This window comes from Miniopterus schreibersii (genome assembly GCF_964146895.1).
Source record: "Miniopterus schreibersii genome assembly, chromosome: 1".
NCBI lineage: Eukaryota > Metazoa > Chordata > Mammalia > Chiroptera > Miniopteridae > Miniopterus > Miniopterus schreibersii.
The window spans coordinates 86,950,812-86,976,403 of record NC_138101.1 but is presented as its reverse complement, the minus strand read 5'-3'; the positions used below and the strand labels follow the sequence as shown (position 1 = coordinate 86,976,403).

At 38.5% G+C, this 25,592-nt stretch overlaps 1 protein-coding gene across 1 annotated transcript in view; it reads right to left on the bottom strand.

Moving 5' to 3' along the window:
• Positions 1–2,030: 2,030 nt before the first annotated feature.
• The window catches only part of ST8SIA6 (ST8 alpha-N-acetyl-neuraminide alpha-2,8-sialyltransferase 6), a gene marked incomplete at its 5' end in the record, with an annotated part of 110,866 nt that continues 87,304 nt past the window's right edge, over positions 2,031–25,592 (bottom strand). Inside the window, 4 exons of the mRNA XM_081147696.1 lie at positions 2,031–2,580; positions 4,558–4,650; positions 7,720–7,832; positions 11,308–11,452. Coding sequence (XP_081003822.1) covers positions 2,121–2,580; positions 4,558–4,650; positions 7,720–7,832; positions 11,308–11,452 — 811 coding nt within the window. The 3' untranslated portion in view covers positions 2,031–2,120. The remainder of the gene's footprint in view (positions 2,581–4,557; positions 4,651–7,719; positions 7,833–11,307; positions 11,453–25,592) is intronic.

The window sequence follows — 25,592 nt, the reverse complement described above, 5'->3', positions numbered from 1 at the left end:
GACTTCCCAGCTAGTCTTGAGAAGTGAGCTTGGTAGAGGTTTGGTGTCTTATATTTTTCTGTCTACAGGTTTTTAAATTCCTCTGTCATATATCTCGGTACAGATGAACTCTTAACATCTCCCTTTTACTTTGTTGTGGCTGTCCCAGAATTTATGAGAAGTATCTGGTGATTTTATCTTTAACAAGCTCAGAGACTGTTGGCTTCTCTGTTTAAACAGTGAGAAGAAAACTCCCTCTTCTTTCCTTCTTCCCCAAAATGGCTAACTTCTTTGTTTAGTAGGTGAGATAAATCTCTCCCCTCTTTCTTCCCCCTCCCCCCTCCTGCCTTAAGAGTTCCAGGGTGATTTAAGCTATATATTCTCTGGTTAGAGAGAAGAGGCATTAAAATTCCCCCTTCTTTCTTGCATTCTTTGGTTAGTGAGGAGCGGTATTAGACATTTGTTCTCAAGATTTTGCTGCAAATTGGCTACAAGCTGTCTAAACTGTTTGGCCTTCTTTAATTTTGTGTCAGTGTTTGTGTTCCTTCTGCCCTGGACTTTTCCTAGCTTTTTACTATCCTGTAACATAATTACTTAAGTCAAATAACTTATTCAGTAGATGCCGGGATGATATGTGTGTTTCTTCTTAATCCTTTCACCTTTTTCACCCAGCCCTGCAACCCCCAGGGATGACCCATATTAACACGTGTCATCATAATGTAAGGGAGTGGTGTGAAAATGCTAATATTCCATATCTACACAAGCTTCGTTTTAGATTGATATTTAATTGATTAGTCTTATTTCTCATATAAACATACACCATTCCTTATGAGAATTAAGTTTGCATGTTTTAATCCTTACAGCTTTCCTATAAAATCTGTTAGGTTGGTATTATTCCCACTTCACAGATGTGGGCGCAGGCCAGCACCCCCACACTCAGTATCCTACCCTCATGTAGAAGTTTTTTGGGGCAAAGACCATGATCTACCTTCAAATGTGTTAGTTTTGATGAATCTAAATCAAGGGGACAGCTTTTTTCTCTATCATATTCCCTCTACCCAGGATTGTCTTCATTTGGTAAAACCTTACTCATCTAGGTTTAATACAGAGATCACCTCTTCTCTGAAATAGATTCCACTGAAGTAGATTTAATTATTTCTGCTTCTTGTTCCTCATAATTCTCTATCCATAACTATTGTAATAACATTGGTCACACCATATCATAGTTGATGACATGCATGTCTGCTTCCTCCTGCAGGACTTAGTCATCTTTGTATCCCTCTCACAGAGCTTGTTGCAGGGTTGGCATGAAGTAGCTATTCAATAATTTTTAAAACATAAACTGAGTAAGTGATCCCACAGACAAGTCAACAGGTAAGAAAAACTGGATGTTGTAACCATTCATATCCTTGAAGTAGATATTGTCAGTGAGAGAGGAAAAGACTTAAGAGTGAAGCAGGAAGTTAATATAAAAAGTGATTTTAAAATGTAGATAAAGAAAAAAAAGAATCGGCCTAAAATCCAACCAACGCAAGTCATCACAGCAAATGACACAAGTGAATGTAATCAGAAGCAGGCATATTAGCATACAAAGGGAAGGATTTCATTCCTGAATAATCAAGGGTTTCTTGTTTAAGCACATAATTTTCTTATATGCACTCTAAGACAGGAAGAAATAAAGATAAGAAGGATATTATTGATAATAGAGAGACCTGCCCGAGGAAGAACATCCGTGAGTGCTGGCAGTTCAGGTGTTCTCTCCAGAAAGGGTTTCCAACACAGCACACCTTTTATTATCAGTTAGGCGAGGGTGGAAATGTTGTTATAATTACCAATAAGGAAACAGACTTTGAGAATCTGCCTCAGGCAAATACTTCATTAAGAGTTTTCATAGATTTTCACATTTTCCTCATAGGAGTTAGACATCCTGGTCCCCATTTTACAGGCAGGGAAACTGAAGATCAGAACAACGGAATGAGTTTCCAAGGTCGCACACTTAGTGGAGAACTTGGATCAAACGAAATTTCGGGCTCCTCCTATTACACCTTACAACGACCAATTTTTGTGCTCGGAAACACTGTTACTCACCTAGAGCATTACATTAAAACTATTCCCCTCTTCAGTCACTTTGGTTAGGCTGTTTAACATTTGCTGAATTGTAACTGGAGGATTCCTTTCATGTGAAGTTGGAGAATGTGGCCGTATTCTTCGGGCATAAAGTGGAAATTGAGCTTCGGCAATCTGTTGTCGTAGTAGTGATGGCTAACGGGCGCGTGCTGCAAGGTTTTAGAGAAGGGCCAAAACCCATAGAGCTTCACCGTCTCACACAGCTCCACGGCCACGCTGGCAATCATCAAGCCGGAGGACAGGCGGTACTCTTTCACGCCTTTAGTTCTCCAGAAGCTGGCCAGATTCTTCAGGTAGCTGGGATGGAAATATATAACCTTCTGTCTTGCATTAGACTCGTTCAGAGCGTCGTACACTTTAAAGGAAGGAGCGGTGTTGATCTTGAAGGAAAACGCTGGAAATAGAAGAAAAGCGTCTCCATAGGCTGCAATGTCCTCCAGAAATTCTTCTTTCTTTTCGTTTAAGTTCTCATATCTGCCAAATTAAAAAAAAAATCATAATAACCACATTAATCATCAAAGTAGTGGTTTTGGTGACACAGGCTAAATGTACCTCTGGCCAAAAAAAGGAACCATGTATATCCCTGTATATAAAAAGGACAAACCACAGAGTCAGACAAAATGCACAGTATCTTGTAAATATCAAGGGTTAGGCCTTAATCTCTCTTTCTTGATATTTCTTGGATTTAATTTCTACTTTCTTACTGGGCTGTACCCTTACTGGACACACATTTCTTACATTCTTTTTTTAATTTTATTTATTTATTTATTTATTAAATATATCTTTATTGATTTCAGAGAGAGGAAAGGAGAGGGAGAGACAGAGATAGAAACATCAATGATGAAAGAGTCATTGATCAGCTGCAGCCCGCAACCCGGGCATGTGCCCTGACTGGGAATCGAACCCCGATCGCCTGGATCCTAGGTCGATGCTCAACTGCTGAGCCACGCCTGGCCGGGCACATTCTTTTTTTAAAATATATTTTTATTGATTTCAGAGAGAGGAAGGGAGAGGGAGATAGAGACAGAAACATCAGTGATGAGTGAGTCCTCATTGATTGGCTGCTCCCTGCACGCCCCCAACTGGGGATGAGCCCGCAACCCCGGCATGTGCCCCCACCGGGAATCCAACTGCTATCTCCTGTATCCTAGGTTGACACTCAACAGCCAAGCCACGCCCAACCGGGCCACATTTCTTATATTCTTTGATCTTCAATCTCAGTAATTTTTTCCTAAGGTTGCTTTGTGATGTTGAAACACCTTCCAAGTTTATAATGATGAAATATTTTCTCAAACATAAGACATTCTTAAAATATCTACACATTTTAAAAAACTCATTTAACTGTACTCTTTGTGCACCTTTTGTAAATATGTGATTATAAAAGTTTCACTTAGAAAACCTAAAAAAATACACACAGACACACACACACACGCACACACACACACAAACACTTTTTAAATTTCCTCCAATTTACCCAGCCGGGTGTGGCTCAGCAGTTGAGCATCAGCCTAGGATCAAGGCGACAGAGCTTCGATTCTGGTCAGGGCACATGCCTGGGCTGTGGGCTTGATCCCCAGGAGGGGGCGTACAGGAGGCAGCCGATCAATGACTCTGTCATCATTGATGTTTCTCTCTCTCTCTCCCTCCCCCTTCCTCTCTCTGAAATCAATAAAGACATATTTAAAAATAAATAAATAAATAAATAATAAATAAATAAAAAACAAATAAGTAAATAAAAGTTTCCTCCAATTTAACTGATACCTCTACATGTTTAATTTAAATAATAATCACACAATTGTGTGTATTTTGAAAGTAAGCTTTTGGGAGATGGATACAATGTTTTATATTCTCTTAACAGACACTAGAACTATTTGAGGGGTGTATTCAATTAATAATGATTATTAGTTACTTTTGATTAAACTAATACAGTAAAACTACTGAACAGAATTTTTATTAACCAACCTACATTTCATGGTTAATTATACTGTGGAAAATGAAATATGGGAATAATTCTTTAGTAATATACTATCCAAAGTGAAAATCAAATTTTGCCAGGTCCTCTTAAGACTTGCTCTCTGAAGTTTCCAAATAGATTAGGTTTTATCAAGAAAATACTACCAAGATAAAAAAGTAACACTAACATTCTAAAAGAAAATAGAAAAAAGTAACTTCCCTATTGCAAAAACAGATGAAGAGATAGTAAGTTTTCATTTGATGAGCAACATTCAGCTTAAAACATCAGAAATACAACTGGTCATAACCTAACTTATTATGAGCCATAACCTTGATAGAAATTTAAAAATTACAAATATATTCTTATATATTTCTCCCAAAAGCCATGCCAGCTGTATTACAAGTCAGTCTCAGCAATAAAATTGGTGCTCAGACTAAGAAACATGCTAAACAATGAACAAATGTTCTTGAACTGTTATGTAAATTGGAGGTACTTACTTTATTTTTATGATACTGGGATTTACAGTCACAAGGTTGGTTTTATTGCCAACATCTTTACTAACAATTCCTGTTGTTGGGGGGAGGTTACACCTGAAATTTAGAAGAAAATTATTTTCAAAATACAACTTGAAAAAATAAAATACACACACACAAATACATTCATACATATATGATCATTGTCATATTTTTTTCTTTCTATTGAATTTATTGGGGTGACACTGGTTAACAAAATTACACAAGTTTCAGGTGCACAATTCCACAACACATGATCTGTGCACTATATTGTGTGTTCACCACCCCAAGTCAAGTCTCTGTCCATCACCATTTATCCTCCCATACCATCCTCCACCTCCCTCGCCCATTATCACTTTTTTAAATTTATTTTTAATATGTCTTTATTGATTTTGGAGAGAGGAAGGGAGAGGGAGAGAGAGATAGAAACATCGATGATGAGTCAATGATCAGCTGCCTCCAGCACTCCCCCTACTGAGGATTAAGCCTGAAACTGAGGCATGTGGCCTGACTAGGAATGGAACTGAGATCTCCTGGATCACAGGTCTATGCTCAACCACTGAGCCATGCTGGCTGGGCTTTTTTAAGAAAATCATTGCTGTTAAGAGTTCCTCAGAACTCATCTGATTTTCATTTAAAACTATTTAATAAGTACTGAACTCTTAGTTGATTCCACATTGCATAAAATATACAAATTTGATAAATATTTCAACATTAAGGCCTTTATAAGTAACAAAACTAGAAATGACAATTAAACCTTGCCTAGCTTTTGGGGAGTTCATACTCCTCTTATTAAAATTATTATTTATATTAATTATATTCCCACAGTGGTATGATGACCATTTTACAGATTTTAAACATTGAGGCATTGTGATGAAGGTTATAGAGTCTGCCAGAACAAAGATTATATTAAAAAAAATGAAAATCTCCTGATTCCCATATGGATAGTTTTCCTACCAAATCATGCTGTTAATAAAATCCTAATGTTCTTTTAATGATGTTTAGTACTCTTTTACTCAAAAGAGTAAATTTGTTTTTAAATTGGAAAACAAATTAAAAATTGTAATTTTGAGTAATTTTATTCCTGTCACAAAAAGAGGGGAAAGTTAGTTATGACTCTTTAAGTAACACTTACAGAATTTCAAGTAGACTAATTCTTTAAAACTATACATACAAAGGGAGTATCTGAGTATTTCCTTAAGAAAGGCAACTTAAAGTTCAAGTGTTCTGAATAATGAAGTTGAAAATTCTATTCCATGTTCTATTAAACATACAAACAAATGAAACATGCACATCCTACCTTGATAAAAAGATATATCCAAAAATAATCAAATATAGCACTTCAGGAAAAATACTAATCAGAGATAACAGACCAGAAATGACCTCATTAGTGGGCTTCCTGTAACAAATCTACTTTCTAGGACAGTCCAATGTTCTGTTGAAGAATAAAAGGTTATTTCCATATACAGTAGTATCAAAGGAAACTTCTAGAGGAAACCTTGGGTGTTGTATACATACAGTAGTATAGGAAAGCCACTCATCACCTTTTTCCTTACATTCTTAACTGATAGGTCCCAATCTTTTAAAATGAAAAAAAAAAAGTAATAAAAAGTAAAAAGATTGTTTTATAAAATGTGAACATGTACAGCTGAAATAAGTACAGGCTTAAAAACTAAGTAAATTTTAATGACACCAATCATGTCTAGCTCTCATTTTGCCTTTTACTTTGAAAGGTAAACTTCAAAGGAAAATCTATATGCAGAAAGATACCTGGAATCTAGAGTCAGGAAATGTAGACTCTAGAAATATATGCATTTATTTTAAAGTTATAAATTAAGTAGCTGTTGAGAATGAAAAAAAAATTTTTAAACTAAACTTGTATCTCCTATATTTGCATAAAGTCAAATGGGTGTTTAGGCATGATTCCACAGATTTTAGGAATATTAAGTCTATAAAAAGTTTATTACAAGAAGAATTATTTATCTTCATGATGGCCTTTTAGTACTGAGTGCTTTAACTAAATGGCTAAATCACTCAGGTGTTGGCCATTTTAATATTCATCATGAGGAACACACCCTGTAACTGTTGGACTGCTGGGTCTGTTGTTCTGTCATTACCTTCAGCATAAAAATTTTAAATGAGATTAAAGTGAAGGAAGAACTACTGATCAACTTCTTTTCTATTTGCTAAAAAGGACAGCATTGAATTAATAAGGATCTAAGGATCTCCTCTGAAGTATACAATCAGTGTTCCTGAAATAGGAACAAAGAGATTTCAATATACTTTTTTAAAAGGTGCATTTCAGCCCTGGCCAGTGTGGCTCGGTTGGTTGAGCGTCACCCCATGTACCAAGAGGTTGTGGGCTCCATCCCTGGTCAGGGCACATGCTGGGGTTTGTGGACTCGATCCCTGATGGGGGGCGTGCAGGAGGCAGCCAGTGGATGTTTCACTCTCACATCAATGTTTCTCCCTCTCTCCTTCTCCCTTCCTCTCTCGAAAAATTAATAAAAATATTTACTTTAAAAAAGGTGCATTTCAACTGAAATCCATCCTCCCAGGGATGAATCACCTTTCCTTCATATTCGGGAAGTGGAGATGCCCTGTAACAGGGCTTATGAGTACAGGCACACATGGAAACCACTTTTGTTTCTATTTTTGCAAGTTAGCTAGTACTGAGATATGTTTAAAAAGAGCATAATTTAGAAGCTGCGCACATTTTTTAATTTCAAGTCAGAAAACTCAATAAACAATGATGCTGCATGGCTGTACAATGCCTAGTCTAGCATTTTCCCTCATATTATCTGAGGACAAAACTTTTAAAAATGCTCTTTGCTCCATAGAGTCCTCTCAGGGAGCCATGATATCCTTAATACACTGAAGGCTCTGACAAATCCTGCAGTGCAGACCCCCTTTACCATGATTTTACCCAGAGCTTCTGAAATGTAAATGATCACAGAACATTTTATTCTCGTATCGGCATTCGGAGGAACTAATGATCCACTTACCACTGCAGGAAAGCCTACCACAATAATCTGGAGACTTAAACAATACAGCTCAAAGGTCAACATTTACAGAGTATCTTTATACTGACCCTGTAAAATATCCAACTGATCTTTGGGTCAAAGAAAGCAGCTGAGCAGGTCTTACCTAAAAACGAAGTCAGATTTATCTATTTCAGCTCCGCAGCCAGACTTATTCAGAATCCCCCCATTTCCAACCACTGCACACTGATTGTAAGGGCGCTCCACAAAAGGCTGCGACTAGCAGGAAGAAGTAAAAACTGCCATGAAATATCTTACTTTTAGAACCATAAATATCATTGGCTTAATTCAAGTAGCTTAATTTTTACACATGCTAAGGAAAGGGAAAGAACAAGAAAAGGAGAGGTAGCAATACCATATAACATGTCGATCAACTTATGACTTAAAATAAAAAACTCTCCTAAACCTGTTATTTCTCTGCAGAGCTATATACAGCATATCACATACAATAGAATGAAATAATACAAAATATATTTGTATATGAAATGTAATATAATGCAGTTTACATCACATAATTAAATAAAATTAGAATGGCAAAATCCAACATTGTGCCTTACTAACAGGAACATTTTCAGCAAAAAAGAGGGGGAAAAAAGCAATTGGCAAGTCATGTAAAATCCTCTATTCTGGGAAATAAAATTAGTAACTAATTTAGCAAAATTTCCCATGCTTCTTAAATAGTTAGGCCTTCAGGCTCAGTGACGATAGGAGATTTATGCCTGCCATCTCCGCAAATGACCAGCCATGGCATTTCAGGGAGGCCTACTCACTCTGGGGTGATATATTTCAAATTCATTTCCCAGGCGTGAATCTTTTAAAATTTTTCCAAGGGCCCAACTTGCCTACCCTGAAAGACTCCCACTTTCACCAAATCCTCCTCAGTCTGAAACACAACTTTTCAGTTCAACACTACAGCTCTCCTTTGCTGGTCACTTTCCCTGAAGGAACAGCGTGACCTTCACCAGCAGCAAGGGTGCCAGTCATATTCTACAATGACAGGGTCCTGATTCACCTATTTTTTTTCTTTAGAATTTGAGTGTAAGTCCTCAAGGCAGAGTGTGTTTATTATTTTTCAGTGTTCCTTATCTTTCACTGCAGACCTAACATAGTGCAATGTGTGCAGTGACTTCTAAATAAGTGCTTGCTGGCTCAGTGTCCCACCCCGGTGCAGCACCCCCGCACTGTGCTGAAGCCCACTTGTGAGGAGCTTGTGAGAGCCAACTGATATATACTCAGGAATTTTGTGAGTAGGCTGTTAAACCATTGGTAAATTAAAATTGGCCACGGTGGGGGTATTTACAGCACTGAAATCGGCAGATGCTACAAGTCAGGGCACCCAACACCCCAAAGCCAGTTTACCAGCGCTACTAGCAACACCCCAGGGCCAGTGTGGTCTGGGCAGCCCAGCAGACCCCTGAATCACTGTGACGGCCACCTGTTCCTGATGGTGCACCTCGGAGATATCTAGCAAGCAAAGAGAACTCTATTTCAGCACTTCTAGATTTGTCTTTAAAAATTACAAATCATAAAGTGCTTATCATGCAAGGCAACCAAGTGAATAACTCATGAAGGCATTTAATCCACACAACAATGGTATAAGCATTTTACAGATGGGAAACTGGAAGCATGAGTTAAAGCTAGAAAGTGGCTGAGCTGGGATTCAAACCCATGCACCAGAGTCCACGCTCTTAACCCCTACACATTACACAGCTCCTGACATTCAATGCCTAAAATGTTAACTTAAGCACATGCTTTTTTTCTCTTTATATCCACAATGCTTAGCACATTGCCTAGCTCTTAAATGAATGGTTCCTAAATACCTCAGGGAATCTGAAGTCACTAAACTTCTAGCTCAGGATATCTTCAGACAGTGTTTACTAACTGGTACTACAATAAATTCTGAATTTTATAGATAGAGTAGAATGCAAATATGCTCTTTATGGCACAAAAGAAAAGATTACTGAGGGGAGCATATATCCAATTAAGCAGTCAAAATAATGTATGTTTTTCTCTGGTTTTTTGGTCAACTGGGGGAAAACATCCATATGCTTTGGGATCTAAGTGTTCAGGAAGAGTTTAAATAAATTACAAACATCAATATTCCCTAACATAAACCTCCTAAGAAAATGCAAATTGGTCCAACTCCAGTGTCTGTGCATTGCTCACTCTGGTTGAAATCCAACTTTGTTGTTTTCCTTTGCAAGTTACTTAGCAAAGTTTTTGGAGAAAGTGATTTCACATTTAATCAAAAGCATCTATTTAGATCTCTTGCTGCGCTACCCAGCAGTTCTGAGCTGAGTGCAGCAGAGCAGAATTGAGCAGGGAGGACTGGAAGGAGGCAAGGTGGGAAAGAGGCTGGCTCCCCCAAGAGCCACATCCATGGAACCTGGAATGTTTAAGCAACACAGAAACTGCTACGTAGCTTTGCAATTGCTGCTGGATTGACTTCAGAAATTTCTCCCCCCAATTTTTAAAAATCAATTATAAATTTGGAAAATAAATGTTGTGAATTGCATTCAGAATTATCCAACCTGTGTCAAATTATTCTTTTCAAGGTGCAAATTAGAAGCAAGAAGTACTTGCTACTCCTCTGTTCTGGTCAGTCCAAAGCAAGAAAAGCACTAGCAAAAGTTGCATAGGTGAAGGGGCTGCTCCTTGGGGAACTCTCCCAGGCCTTCCTTGATAGGAAATATATTTTTTACTTATTTATCTTTCCAATTATTGGTATTTCAGTACATCCTGAGGGCATTTTATAATGTTTTATGAGTTATTCTTTGCCCTCCTTGTCTTCCAAAAAATGTATAACTTTTTTCCTATTGTTTCTATTATTTTCGTTTATTCCCAAAAAATTATTCTTTCTTTGAAATGTAATAATTTTTAAAAATTGGAGCAACTTATATGACAGTAAATTAGTTGTAAGAAGTTAAAGGTTCAAAAAATTTAATTGTAAAAATCTAATAGTCTACACTTGGTAAATTGTATATATTAAGTGATCCTATTTTGACCATATTGATTTGGCCTAATTACTTTTAATCGAGTCAATTACAAAAGATTCCTGAAAGTGTGTTTCTAAGCAATGGTATGTTCTTCTTGACAAAAATTACCCCCAATTTTGGATTTATACTAAGGGACAGATTTCTTCTTGTAATGATACTGTATCATTGCTCATTAATTAATTTAACAAATATACTAAGGAGTGTTCTAGGAGGTTGGGATACATCAGTAAACACAGGAGGCAAAAATCTGTCTATAGAGGTTAATGTCTATTGACCAAAAATTCTTACATATTTTCTTCCCAAAGGTTAACCACATAAACCTACAGTTCTTTGTAAAGGAATTGACTCAGTCACCCAAACTGACAACTGGAAGAACCTTGTTCCAGGTGAAAAATGGTCCTCTTTCCAGGCCCCAGTAATTACTATGCAGAAAGCCCAAGTAAGTACCTCACCTCATTCAAGGATGAGTCATGAAGACTCGAGAAGTGGGAGAGCTTATCATTTAAGTTATAAATACCAGCCCCTGCAGAGCCACCAGGCATTCAAAAGAGCCTTTTAAAAATGGGCCATGTATCTTATACAAGAGTATGGTATTTTAATTAATTAACTCCTCCATTATTATAAGTTGTAACTTGAAGTGAGAGAAAATTCACCTGTGGAACAATGACACAAATAAACCACAACAAATCTTTACTCACCACGGGGAACATATTAAAAATGTTCTCTCTAATTAGGATTGTGTACTGACGTTCCGCCTCGTAAATCATGTTAGTCCCAACTGGAGTGTTTTTTTTCGAGACAATGAGGTTTTGGACAGCATTACAACAGGAAGCAAGTTTTTCTCTGCAAAAAGAATAAAGGTGAGCCATGGAATAAAATTAAGAGACCAAAGATAGAGACGACCACGGGAAATGCAAAAGGATTTTGCCATACTGACTTTCCGAAAGAGGAGAAATCATTCAGAAAGATGACTTTTTTTTTCCTTCTTAATATATCTTTATTGATTTCAGAGAAAGGAAAGGAAGGGGAAAGGGAGAGAGAAACATCAATGCTGAGAGAGTCACTGATGGGCTGCCTCCTGCACGCCCCCTACTGCGGATCGAGCCTGCAACCCGGGCATGTGCCCTGGGCCGGGAATCGAGCCACAATCTCCTGGATCCTAAGTCAATGCTCAACCGCTGAGCAACGCTGGCCGGGCCAAAGATGACATTTTTATCTCATTTCATTTTAACTGGCCCTGGATGGTGAAATGGTGACTTGGTGGGCTAAAATAGCAAAGAATGTCAGAGACTCATACGTAGGTAGGGCCGGCCCTCTCACCAACAGAAAATACTCATAAATACAATGATTTAAATATAACAATTTCCTCCTAATGGTAATGTTATAACATTAAAGAGAAAAATAACAGAATACATTATAATTATTTTATAATAATTCTAAAGTACAGAAACTAAGTTAAGAACAAATAGTCACCCAAGCAATATGCAATCATTTATTATGAGACAAGTCCAATGAAAAGAATCATTACAGTGATTTTTCTCAAGCTCTAGAGGCATAACTTACAAATACAAATTGTATTTAAAGTGTGTAACTTTATGTTTTGATATGTATATACCTTGAAATAATCACTGAAACCAAGCTAATTAATATGCCCATCACCCTCACAGTTATTATTTTTTCTTTTCTTTTGAACACTTTTTCAAGTCTACAATGCAGTATTGCTAATTACAGTAACATTGCTGTACATTAATACAGTGAATTTTTAAGTGAAGCAAATTTAACGTTGTCATTCCTTTCTTATAGAAACCCCGGAAAAAGTGTAAGGCAGTACCAAGCTATATTTCAAAACTGTTACTCTGGAGTGAAACACTGTCATTAAAATGAAGACCCAGGAAGGTCCTTGCCCAGGTCCTCTGAGCTTGCCCCCACCCTCAGGCTTTATATTACGTTTCTTTACATAATTCTCCAGGGATATAGATCCCATAGCATCTCTTGGTAATTATCCCAGACTTTAATCAACCTTAAAGTCAAGAGATTCTTCCATTTGCACAAGCGAACCAGTACTCAACTTAAATACATTTCCCTTATTAGTTTTTCAGAGGCTCTCCTCAGGAAAACACTTCATGTAATTGAAAATGGTAAACAAGCAAAACTTGGGCCTTTTCAATCTTAAAGAGTTTTATGGAATTTCCTCTTCTCTCAGATTTTCCTCAGAGGAGCAGTTTTTGGTAATTTTAGTCATCCTGCTCCTCTTTAAACCTGTACTTATTTCTCCGTATTATTTAAACATGAAAGCTGGATCCAATCATAGCACAAGGAACAGTGATTATTCAGTGAGCAGAGCTGACTGTACGCAGTGCTGACACCCTACATTCATTCCCTTTTTTATGGCTTTTTGGTCCTGAAGGGTATACTTTCGTACATGTTCCTACTGAACTGTTTCCTTTGAAAAAATACAACATTCTAAACTGTCACGGTCATTTTGAATTAGAATCCAGGCTTCCTGAATTCCAATAATTCTCATGGTATAAAAGTCAAGTGCTGTGGTATTATCTGTACCCAGAAATCAAGATTTTCAACAATACTTCTTATCAGGTCATTTAAAATAGTGCATTATCTTCTTAACTGAAGCCTAGCGCCTGCTTAGCATCCTCCTTGCATTTCAGAACCTAAAGATTAGCAAAAGAAAAAAACTGTAAATGAAAGGATGCATAGTCAAAACATAAAACTAAGTAGTTTTTAATTATAAATTTAATTTCGTAAGGATTCATGTGGCATCAGAAATCCTTATGTGTTTTATGATTTCACTTATATGTGGAATCTTAAGAACAAAAACACAATTGAAACAGACTCGTAGATGCAGAGAACAGACTGATGGGGGTTAGGGGCTGGGTGAAAAGTTAAAGGGATTAAGAAGTACAAATAGGTAGTCACAAAATAGTCATGGGAATGAAAAGTACAGCCTAAGGAATATAGTCAATAATACTGTAATAACTGTATGGGGCCAGGTGGTACTTCAAATATTAGGGGGATCACTTTGTAAAGCATGCGATTATCTAACCACTCTGCTGTACACCTGAAACTAACACAAAATAATATTGAATATAAACTAAAATTGAAAAAAAAAAAAAAGAAATCCTTATGTTTATCATTTTAAATGTCTCTTTTAGGCTTCATTTGGAGAAAAGGTAATGGAATAAATTCTCATTTAGCTTTGACAAGTAATTTAATTTCTCTAATGATAGTCAGTGCTTAAAAGCATATTATATCACCAAAAAACACTAACCAGAGTACCCTTTGTGGTTTTTTAATATTAATAGGTTTTGTTCTGAAATTATATTTTTAACATTGCATTATAAAATTTTTAAATCTACAGGAAAGTTGAAAGAATCTAAGTTTTTACTCTGTCTTATTGTGTATTTATCCATCAATCCATTGTTGTAGTTATTACAATTTAAAGTAAACTGCAGGTATCGGTACACTTTACCCCTAAACACTTCAGCATGTATGGCATTATTTTGTTTATATATTTTGGGGTTAAGTTTACATACAATAAAGTCATAAATACATTCAGTGAATTTTAAGAGCTACATGTATCCCTGTTACCCAACCCTCTATGTATCAAGATATAGAATATTAATAACCCCTAGATAATTCCCTCATACCCCTTCCCGGTCTATCTTCAGTGCTCCCCCGTCTCAAGGCAACCACATTTGTGATTTTTTTTTTTTTTTTTTACCAAAGATTAGTTTTGTCTGTTCTAGAATCTATATAAACAGAATCATACAGTATGCATGCTTTTGATAAACTCTTTTTTCTCTTGGCATAAATGTTTTTGACATTCCTGTATGGAGCTGCGTCGTAGTCCTTTCCACTGCTGGAGTGGGGTTCCACTGCACGGATGTGCTCGAGTTTAGGTTAGCCGTCCCCCTGGCACTTATAAAGAAATCGCTATCAAAAGTCAAAGTTAAACACCTAATCACTCATAATAACCTCCCCCCCAAAATAGCAAGACATTTCTGAAGCCTGCCTCTTTCACTAACTAATGGGACTTTTTAAGACTTTTTATTTAGTGGCAGAATTATAAATGTATGTTCTTTGTAACTTCCCAGCTCATCCACGTGGTAGAGACCCCTGTAAAAGTGTTAGTATAAAGCCAAGCAGTTCAGAACAAACAAAACGAAATGGAATTTTATCTCTGTTACTCCATTTCTCATTGTTACACGTGGACAAAAACTTAACATTCCTGAGGGCTCACCCCTCCCCTGCATGAGAAAGTAACTTTTAGGTGAACTCAAACAACAACCTGTTCCTTACGCTTGGTAACTTTCACTCCCTGCAGGGAAAAGTAACTTTTAGATGAACTCAAACAACAACCTGTTCCTTACTCTTGGTAACTTTCCACTCCCTGCATGGAAAAGTAACTTTTAGATGAACTCAAACAACAACCTGTTCTTAAATTTGGTAACTCTCCACTCCAGCTCAGAAAAATCAGTGAGCTCCAAAAAGTTCCCTCCCTACATCCTCTAGTCTTCCTCCCCAACCACTCCGGGCTGATGCCATTTGTGGCTCAGCCCATCTGCATTCAGATGCCCTAATAAAATTGCCTTTACCTTCTCTTCTGGCCTCATGTGTTCCTCCTACACAAGCCTAACACTCATCATCCCCCAAACAGTGGATTCTGATCCTTGGTGACTAGATATGCTCACAATAATGGGCATGGAAATTTTCTCCCTCTTGTATGAAAAGAGCAGGAAACATCAAGAAATGAAGGACATGATATTAACTAGATATGATGGTTAATTTTATGTCAACTTGACTTGGCCAAGTCGATGCCCAGATAGCTGGCAAGACATTATTTCTGTCTATGAGGGTGTTTCTGGAAGAGATTAGCATTTGAATCAGTAGACTGAGTCAAGAAGATTGGATAAGGCCAATCAATCCATTAAGGGGCAGAGGAGGGTAAATTTGCTCTCTGCTTGAGCTAGAATATCCATCTTCTCCTATCCTGGGTCATTGGTGCTTCTTGTTCTCAGGTCTTCTGACTCAGACCAGGGTTTAACATTGGCCTTCAAACTCAGACTAGAACTTAGAACATCAGCTTCCCCGGGTCTCCAGTTTGCAAATGGCAGATAATAGGGCTTAGCCTCCATGATTACATGAGCCAACCCCTAATAATAAGTATTTATCCAAGTGGTTCTGTTTCCCTATAAAACCCTAACAAGAGATATTGGTGCAGAGAAGTGGGGGTGTTGCTGTAACAAACACCTGAAAACGTGGAAGTGGCTTTGGAACTGGATAGTAAGTAGAGATTGGAAGAGTTCTGTGTACATGCTAGAAAAGGCCTAGACTGTCATGAAAAGAACTGTTAAGGCAATTCTGGTGAGACTTCATAAAGAAGAGGAGAGCTGTAGACAGCTTCCATCTTCTTAGAGAAAACCTCAGTGATCCTGAGCCGAAAGAACACTAGTAGATATGTGGAAAGCAAAGGCCATGCTGATGAGGTCCCACATGAAAATGAGGAACGTGTTATTGGATAACAGAGAAAAGGCGATCCTTGTTATGAAAGGGCAAGAACTTGGCTGAACTGTGTTACAATTCCAGTGTTTTGTAGAAGGTGGAAGTTGTGAGCAATGAAATTGGATACTTAATTGAGGAGGTTTCTAAGCAAAATGTTGAAGAAGTGGTTTGGTTCCTCTTGATTGCTTACAGTAGAATGCAAAAAGAGAGAAATGACTTGAAGACAGACCTGTTAATAAAAAAGGAAGTGGAATTTAAAGGTATGTAAATTCTCAGCCTATCCATATGGTAAAAATGAGAAAGTATACTCAGGAGAGAACACCAAAGGTGGGTCCAAGGTTATATTTGGTAAGGAGATTAAGGTGGGTGTGAACTACGGATTTAATAGCCACACCTGCAGGAAAAATGCCAGTTTGAACTGAAGGGGAATGAGATGGGAAAGAATGAAGGAAAGCTGTTGTACTTCTTGGATTTTTTAAGGATGATGTCATAGGGCTGTTTGGCTACAAGCACATGCAAAGATTCAGAGATCAATAGGGCTTTCTCCTCAGTTACAAAAGGGGAGACCTGCTTTCAACAGGCCAGATGGCCTCTGCCATGAGGCCAAGGCCACTGAAAAACATGGGGATCAGGATGCAGAGCAGAGCTGCAGGGGCAAGACCATCACCACAGTGGGTCCGAAAGGCAGAGCACAGAGCTGAAGATTATCTTTAGTATTAAAATCTCATGGAGTTGGCTTTACTACCTTTTGGACTTACTTGAGACCTGTCAGCCTTCCTTCTTTCCTATTTCTCCCTTTAGGTATAGGATTGCCTATCCTATGCCTGTCCAACCATTGTATTTTGGAAACACATAAATTTTTTGCTCTCACAGTTTGACAGCTGAAGAGGACTTTGCCGCAGAATGAATGGTACCTAAAGTTTCACCCACACCTGATTTAGATGATATTTAGATGAGACTTTGGACTTTAGACTTTGGAATCAATGCTGGAACAAATTTAAGACTTTTGCGCTGTTGGGATGGAACGAACGTATTTTTCTGTATGAGAAGGAAATGATTTTAGGGGGGCCAAGGGCAGAATGCCATGGACTAAACATTTGTGTCTTCCCCGAACTCATATGTTGACATCCTACTTCTTATGTGATGGTATTAGGAGATAGGATCTTGGGGAGGTGATTAGAATTAGATGAGATCATGAGGTGGAGCCCTCATGCATGGGATTAGTGCCCTTACAAGAGTCACAAGAGAGCTTGCTTCTTCTTTCCGCTCTCTGCCATTCAGAATACAAGAAGGGGGCTCTCACCAAACCCAACCAAGCTGCCACCTTGATCTCACACGTCCAGCCTCCAGAACTGTGAGAAATAAATTCCTGTTGTTTATTAGCCACCTAGTCTATGGTACTTTGTAATAGCACCTAAAATGAAACACTAGAAGACATGCTGTGACCGCAACGCCTAAATTGTCTATACTGTGTGGTTTCACATTCCATGATAGTAAATATCCAACTGGGTCAGTATGCACAAACTTTACACTTCTAAAGCACTGTGCACTCTCCAGAGCATTTTCACACCCGTTACCTCATATGATTCCCACAACAACCAGGGAGGAAGAAAATATTATTCCCATTTTAGAAATGAGAAAACTGGCGTTGAGAGAGGTGAAGTGATATGACCAAGGAATACAGGTTTTAAATGACTGGAATCTACGTCTTTTGACATTCCATTCTCTGTAGTTTACACTAGAGTATGTTGTAGTTGGGGGTGGGGGCCTAATGCCCTCATTTGAGCTTTTTGCTTTAGGATGGTTTCCATAACGGCACCATAACAACACAGTAGTCTCCCAAGTAATGTTGGTAGCACCTTGTTGACAACTTGCCCAGACACAACTGAAAGCCTGCAAAAAAAATAATAATAAATCTCTGATAAGGGGTTAATTTTCAAAATATATTAGGAACTTATACAACTTAGCAAAAAGAAGACAAACAATCTAATTTAAAAATGGGCAAAGGACCTAAATAGACACTTCTCCAAAGTGAACATACAGATGGCCAAGAGATATATGAAAAAATGCTCAAAGTCACTAATCATCGGAGATGCAAATTAAAACAATGAGATATCACCCCACACCTGTCAGAATGGCTGCCATCAACAAATCAACAAATGATGAGTGCTGGAGAGGATGTGGAGGAAAGGGAACCCTAGTACACTGCTGATGGGAATGCAGACTGGTGCAGCCACTTGGAAAACAGTATGGAGATTTCTCAAAGAGTTAAAAATGGAACTGCCATTTGACCCAGCAATCCTACTTCTAGGAATATATCCTAAGGATCCTGAAACATGAATTAGAAAGAATCTATGCATCCCTATGTTCATAGCAGCACAGTTTACAATAGCTAAGATTGGGAAACAGCCCAAGTGCCCATCAGTAGATGAATGGATAAAAAAAATTGGTGGCACATTTACACCCTATGCAGCTATAAAAAAGAAGGATCTCTTACCCTTTGAGACAGCATGGAGGGACCTGGAGAATATTATGCTAAGTGAAATAAGCCAGTCAGAGAAAGACAAGTATCACATGATCTCACTCATATATGGAATGTAATGAACAAAATAAACCGATGAATAAAATAGATCCAGAGACAAAAAGGCATGGAACAGTGTGACAAATTTCAGAAGGAAGAGGGGGTGGGGGGCGAGATTAATCAAAGAACTTATATGCACATATGCATAACCTATGGACACAGACGATAGCGTGGAGAAGGCCTGGGGACAAGGCAGGGGCTGATGCCAGGTGAAAAGGAGCATTGGGGGGAAAAAGAGGACATCGGTAATACTTTCAACAGTAAAGATAAATTTTTTAAAAAAGCAAATACTATATGCTCCCCTCTACCACCAAGAAAGAATAGGGACCCTCTGCATTGCATTGAGTTCCAAAACTGAAAACAGTTCGCATACTTTCAAAAGTGCTTAACTCTCAGGAAGTAGGCAGGTCCTGGAAGAATCAGGCTTAACAGTGATTTTATAAAGATAGAATCAAATATACAAAATCATCTTTGCATCACAGTTGGTGTAATAAATCTACTTTTGAAAAAGGGAATTTTGTTAAAATTGTGAAAATTCTACCCTAGCTGGTTTGCCTCAGTGGTTAGAGCGTCGGCCACAGAACGAAAGGTCCTGGGTTCTATTCCAGCCAAGGGCATGTACCTCAGTTGCAGGCTCCATCCCCGGCTGTGGTTGGGGTGTGAGTGGAAGGCAAACAATTGATGTCACTCTCTCACATCGAAGTTTCTCTCTCTCTCTCTCCCCCTCCCATTCTCTCTGAAAAAGCAATGGAAAAAATATCCTCTGATGAGGATAAATAAATAAATAAATAAATAAATAAATAATAAACTAAACTAAAATAAAATTGAGAAAATTCTTTTTTCTCTTACCCTGTAGGTGTTATTTCCTTTGTTTTTATTTTTTGTTTTGTTTTCGCTATTCATGTCAAGTCTCTAGTCAAAATTCTTCCTTAGTTCTAAATGGGATGCTTCCTGGATTTCCATGAAATATTAATGACTGCATAAGGTTTACAGGGTGCAACACACTATAGGACACTGAATATTAACAACCTAACTGCCCAGGCCCTGAGCTCACAGGCATCTCTTCTTTTTATCAAACTCTCTAAGATTCTCTAATGAGTTGTGGGGCACTTAGGGTGAGGCAGAGGTTACAGGCACTTTCTAAGTATCAAAGAGCTACCTTTCAGGGGGACCTTCTGTAAGATTATAATAAGGTTCCTAGGAAAAGGAGTTTTAAAATATAAGCACCTTCAGAAATTCAAGGGACTTATTTACCACCCTAATCATTTCCGAAACAGTCACATTTCTTTTTCTTCACCAAAACCACAGGGCTTAGGCCAAGCAATGCACCAATTACCTTTCTCCTGTTATGCCCTCTTTTTTGCCTTTATTCTGTCCTTACCATATATTATATAATTCATTGGTTGACCGATAATAACAATATCAAATATTTATTTAGTGTATTGTCTCTATATGCTAAACATTTTACGTACATTATCTCATTTAAGCCTCACAATAACCCTACAAAATAGGTACAGTTGATGATCATTTTACAGTTAAGACAACTCAGGCTTATAAAAGGTAAGTAGGTCACACATCACATCATTCATTCATTCATTTATTCATTCATATTTATTTAGCACCTGAGTAGATGTTAAACACTGTTGAGATGTACTGTCTAATCATTGGTAAATAAAATGCATAGTCTCTGCCTTCATGGTGTTTATGAGGTAGTAAGGAAGAAAACAGAAAGCTTTATAAGGACAAATTTTAAGGTTAGCAGAATATGCCACCCACTCCCAAATATGCCACTTTGGTATACTGATTATCTTGAGCCCTAGGTACTAAGAAAACAGCAAATGCAGAAAGAAGTTTTCTCTGAACTCACTCTATCTGCTTAGAGACAGATTCTCCCAAAGGAGCTCAATTGTCATAAATCCCCTGCTGAACAGTTACATCAACCAGGGAAGATGGGCTCTGATCACGAGAGAGGAGACGAGAAGTCCACACCACACCGAGACAAACTTTGTCACAAACTGTTATACCTATCTATTCTCCTAAGGACCCTCATCTTTCCTATAAATCATTTACACTCCTATAAAATACCTATAGTCCCCTCTCTCCTTTCCCTATTAGGATGGTATTTACATCTGAGCTCTAAGCCACCTCGGGGAGTTCCTCCGCTTTCCCTGGTTGTCTCCCATGAACACATGAGATCTATGTGTCAGTGAACTTCTGTTTCTCTCTTGTTAAGAATTCAGAAGGGTAGAGGCAAAATTATTTTTCCTCCCCTACGAAGTATAATATAGTAAGTGGTAAAGTTGAGATTCAAACCTAGGATTCAAACCCTTTAGCCTAAAGCCCACTCTCAGTCAATGCCCTACAAAGCACCATAGTGTGCAATGCTCCCTACAAAGGAATTAGGGGAAGATTAAATGAGTAAAATGTTATTGTTTGAACTACCATATCTTACTGCCCAACAGATTTTTTTAGAATCCTCAAGTTCATAATTGAAAGCACATTTAAAAATTAAAGTAAGAGTGCTGTGGTCTCAGAGTGCCTTTTATATTCTGTAGGTGTTGGTATCACACCATGTAGAAGACCTCCAGGCGGCCTCCATGCACAGCCACCATGCCCCAGTGACTGCTAGACTCTGGGTGAGTGTGTGTGCCTGCATGTGGGCTAGTGTGTGCAGCTCTGCAGAGTGGGGGCATGGGGAAGAGAGACCAAGAATCACTTGGTTTCGGACATTGAGAATAAGTCATTCCTGGTCAGAGGCCATTTAAGGAGTAATAAGATCTGTAGGTTTTAAAATGACTTGATATAACTCAGCAGTGTATACTGGCTTACTAAAATTCAAATGTTATCTGAAACAATACAATTAGAAGAATAGTGGCTAGAAGAAGTGGGGAGACATTCTACTTTATGTTACTCAAACTACACTCAATGAGCTTCGGTCTGCTGTTGAAACTTTGCTTTCAAAAGTATATTAAGAAACCGGGGCCTAGCCAGGCTGGGCATGGCTCAGCAGTTGAGCATCGACCTAGGATCCAGGCGATCGGAGTTCGATTCCCGGTTAGGCAGGGCGCATGTCCCGGTTGTGGGCTTGACCAATGACTCTCTCATCATTGATGTTTCTATCTCTCTCTCCCCTTCTCCTTTCCTCTCTCTGAAATCAATAAAGATATATTTAAAAAAAAAAAAAAAGAAACTGGGGCCTGTCAGGAGAGAACATCTGCATTGATAGAGGAATTGAAATCCATGACAGATGAAGACTGATAATGCCCAGACCAGCAAATAACAGATTCAGAGAGACTCAACAGCTATCTTCAAATACTATACCTACTTAGGAGGAATTAGATTTAACATGTAACTTTAAGATACAACACTAGGGCCAATGCCTAGAACAGTTCAGCACATATTTACTGACCACCCATTGAGGAATGGTCATGGTTCAAGATCAGGAGGATTACAACCTACAGATGATTAAATACAAATTTGAATAACATGTGGATGGGTCCTGCCCTCCAGGAGCTTACCAACATTAGAAAAGACAGACACAAAATGTAACTGATATTTCAATGTAATATTTTAAGGTGAAGAGGTTATGGTAAGAGCACAGGGGAGGGACACTTCAACTCACCTGGGGGTCAGGGGAAGATTTCATGAAAAGTGTTAGAACGGTGCCCAGCACACAGAAGGCACAGGATAAACATTTTTTCATGAAGGAGTAAACCTGTTTGGGAATGATCACTTGGATAATGGAGGATGGACGGTAGCCAGAGACCAGAGAGTAGACGACGACTGGAGGTGAGCAAGCATCTGTTATTGTACAGTTCACCTAAAAAGGGCCTATACTAAACGAGTGGCTTGTGAGTGGAAAGGGCAGGGGTGGAATGGGATTGGGGGAGATTTGAGATCTATCTAGTAGGAGGTGAAAGAACAAGGATAAGGGATAAAGAAAAGCTGCCAGGAGATAAGACAATGGCTCTGAAACAATGATGCTCTTCTCAGTCTCCCCCAACTCTCATCATTCCTCAGTGGAATTCATTAATTTACCAATATTCACTCAAAGCATTCTGTGATCCAGGCACTGTGCTGACCCTGGGACTATGTCAAAGAGTAAGAGACCCTGTCCCTGATCTCGTCTTGCCCCCGGGAAGCACAATTTAGAGAAGTAGAAAATGGAAAAAGGCTTCTGAGTAAAGCAATAAAGGTGGTTAAAGGTTTGTTCACTGTGTTTGAGAAGGCAAGGTCAACAATATAGGGCAATCTTTTTTGTATAAAGGGTCACTGATCTGCAAGGGAAGAAATCAACACAAGGCTGTATAAGCAAAGAAAATAGGATATATTGTATTCATAAGGTTCTAAAATTTTGAAAAGAACAGAAACTATTTAATGAATTCAGAAACTTTTTGAATTGTTAGTTTTCATATTACGGGTAACGGCAGATGAGAAGTGGAAAGGTGAAAGAGAAAGAGCAAAGTAACTGTAGAGAAAACAAGAAAGAAAAAAAGGAACAGATGGACATGCCACGAGACAAAGAAAAAAAAGAAAAGAGACAGATACACAAAAGTGAGGCCCAGAGGAAGAAAACCCTGAAAAAAAGCAGAGGAGATGAAGACAGAAGGTAAAAGGTAGTCACACACAAGCTACCAGGATGTAGAGACCCAGAAACACAGGTTTAGAGACAGAACATCTAACAGAAAGGGGACAGAAAGAGAGCCATGAAACAGAGGACCAGATAGGAACATGAACAGCAAAGCATGAGTTTGAAGTTCAAGTATAATACTGCATACATAAGAATAGCAGATACATGCGTGGCTCTTCCTATGCCCCAGACACTCTTCTAAGCACTTTACATAGTAACTTATTAATCGTCATCTCAGCCCTATGAGGAAAATGCTATTATTATCATTATTTTTTTATTCTCATTTTGCAGATGTGGAAGCTGAGCAACAGAAAGACTAAATTATTTGCCTGAGGTCACACAGCTAGTAACTGACATGACTGAGATTTGAACCCAAGTCTTAATGTCTGTGTGTTCTTAACCACTGCCTAGCCTCTATTATACATAAGGAACCCATATAACAGACACACAGAGGGAATAAAGCTACCGACACAGCCACTGTCACAAAACATGCAGATAAACTCCCTGACCGTCATGGGAAAATGTCTACATCTGAGACATTTTGCAAATTGTGATGAAATATTTTCAAACTGTGCTGAATTTTCACAACTATCTGCATTATAGAGTGAAACAGTGTCCAACCAAGACAGCTCCTAAGAAAAGAGTCTGACACTAAGAAGGACAGATATACACAGCAAGCACCCAGAGGATAGAGCCAGAATTCAAGTTTAGTGGCATAGAACAGTGTTCAGGGTAAACTGAAGATTTCATTCATCCATTCATGTGAACATTTATTCAGCAAATCAAGTTCTTACTACCTTTCTCAGTAGTAGGGATATAACAACAACAAAAAAGAGAGTGAATGCTCATGAAGAGCTTGTCATCTAGTAGGAGAGAAATAGCAATGACATCAGTCCTACACTGCAAAGGGGGACCAGAAAGTGAGGAGCTGGGCTAGGCCATGCCAGGCTTGCTGTATACCACTGATGCATAAGAAAAACCCCCTGCAAGGATGACACTGTAGCCCAATGGGAACCTCCTTTTATGATAATAGAATAAACCTTTGAGACTGACATGCCTACCAGTATAAAGAAGGGAGTCCACACTTTGGAGTCTGGGCTCCTTAATCACTCCCCAAGGGCTGCATAAACTACAGAATTTTAGGTGGTTCTCTGAGTTGAACAATCCACTCGTTTGAATCCTTTATTTCGCATTTATGTTCTGCTGGTTCAGTAATAAAGCAAAGTGAAAGCAAGTTTAACTGAGTCTGATTCCACATTCATGCAAACCCAAGGACCTGGGCCAGCACTGAGGGCAGGAGTATACGAGAAGGTATCCAATCCAGACTTGGGGTGTCAGGGCTCAGCTCCCCAGAAGAAGCAAAGCTTAAACCAAAAGCCAACAGATGAGTAGAAGTTAGCCAGGCAAGGCAACAGAAAGAGGTGGAGGGGTGAAGAGTGTCTGAACAGGGTATGTAAAAGCCGCAATGGGGGGAGGGGGGAAGGAGAGGGGGAGGGAGAGAAAGGAATGGTCAAAGAAATTCTGTCTGTATCAGGAGGTAGAGTACTAGGTGGGGGACACTACAGAACTATGTCATGAGAAGTCTTATAAGCGAGACAAGGTAAATAATTATACTTTCCTCTAGGGAAAGGGCAAGTCATTGAAAGTCTTAGTTATGGTGGTGACACAATGAGATACAAATTTTAGGATGTGCACCCTGGCTTCACTGAGGAGCACAAATTAGGGAGGGTCTGAATAAAGGTGGTATGCTCAATAGGAGAATAGGGCAGTGACCCAGTGCTGTAGACAAGTCTCCGAAGATGGCCACCATCAATTCCTTCTTTCCCTAGACACACATGTTACTCCTCATCAACATAAAAACAAATAAATTGATGGATGACAGACAGCAGCAGGGTTGGCAGGATGGGTGAAAAAGTGGAAGGGGTTAGAAGTACAAATTATTAGTTACAAGATAGTCATGGGATGTAAAGTACAGCATAGGGAATATAGTCAATGATATTGTAATAACCATGTACGGTGTGAGATGGGTACTAGACTTGTCAGAGTGATCATTTTGTGAGTTATATAAATGTCTAATCACCATGCTCTACACCTGAAATTTATATAATATTGTATGTCAACTGTAATTGACAAATAAAAAGTTTTTTCAAAAACAGAAAGCAAATGTTACTCCTCACGTCAAGAAGTGCAATTTAAACTCTTCCCCTTGAATCTGGGTTGAATTTTGTGACTACTTTCACTAAGAGAGCCAC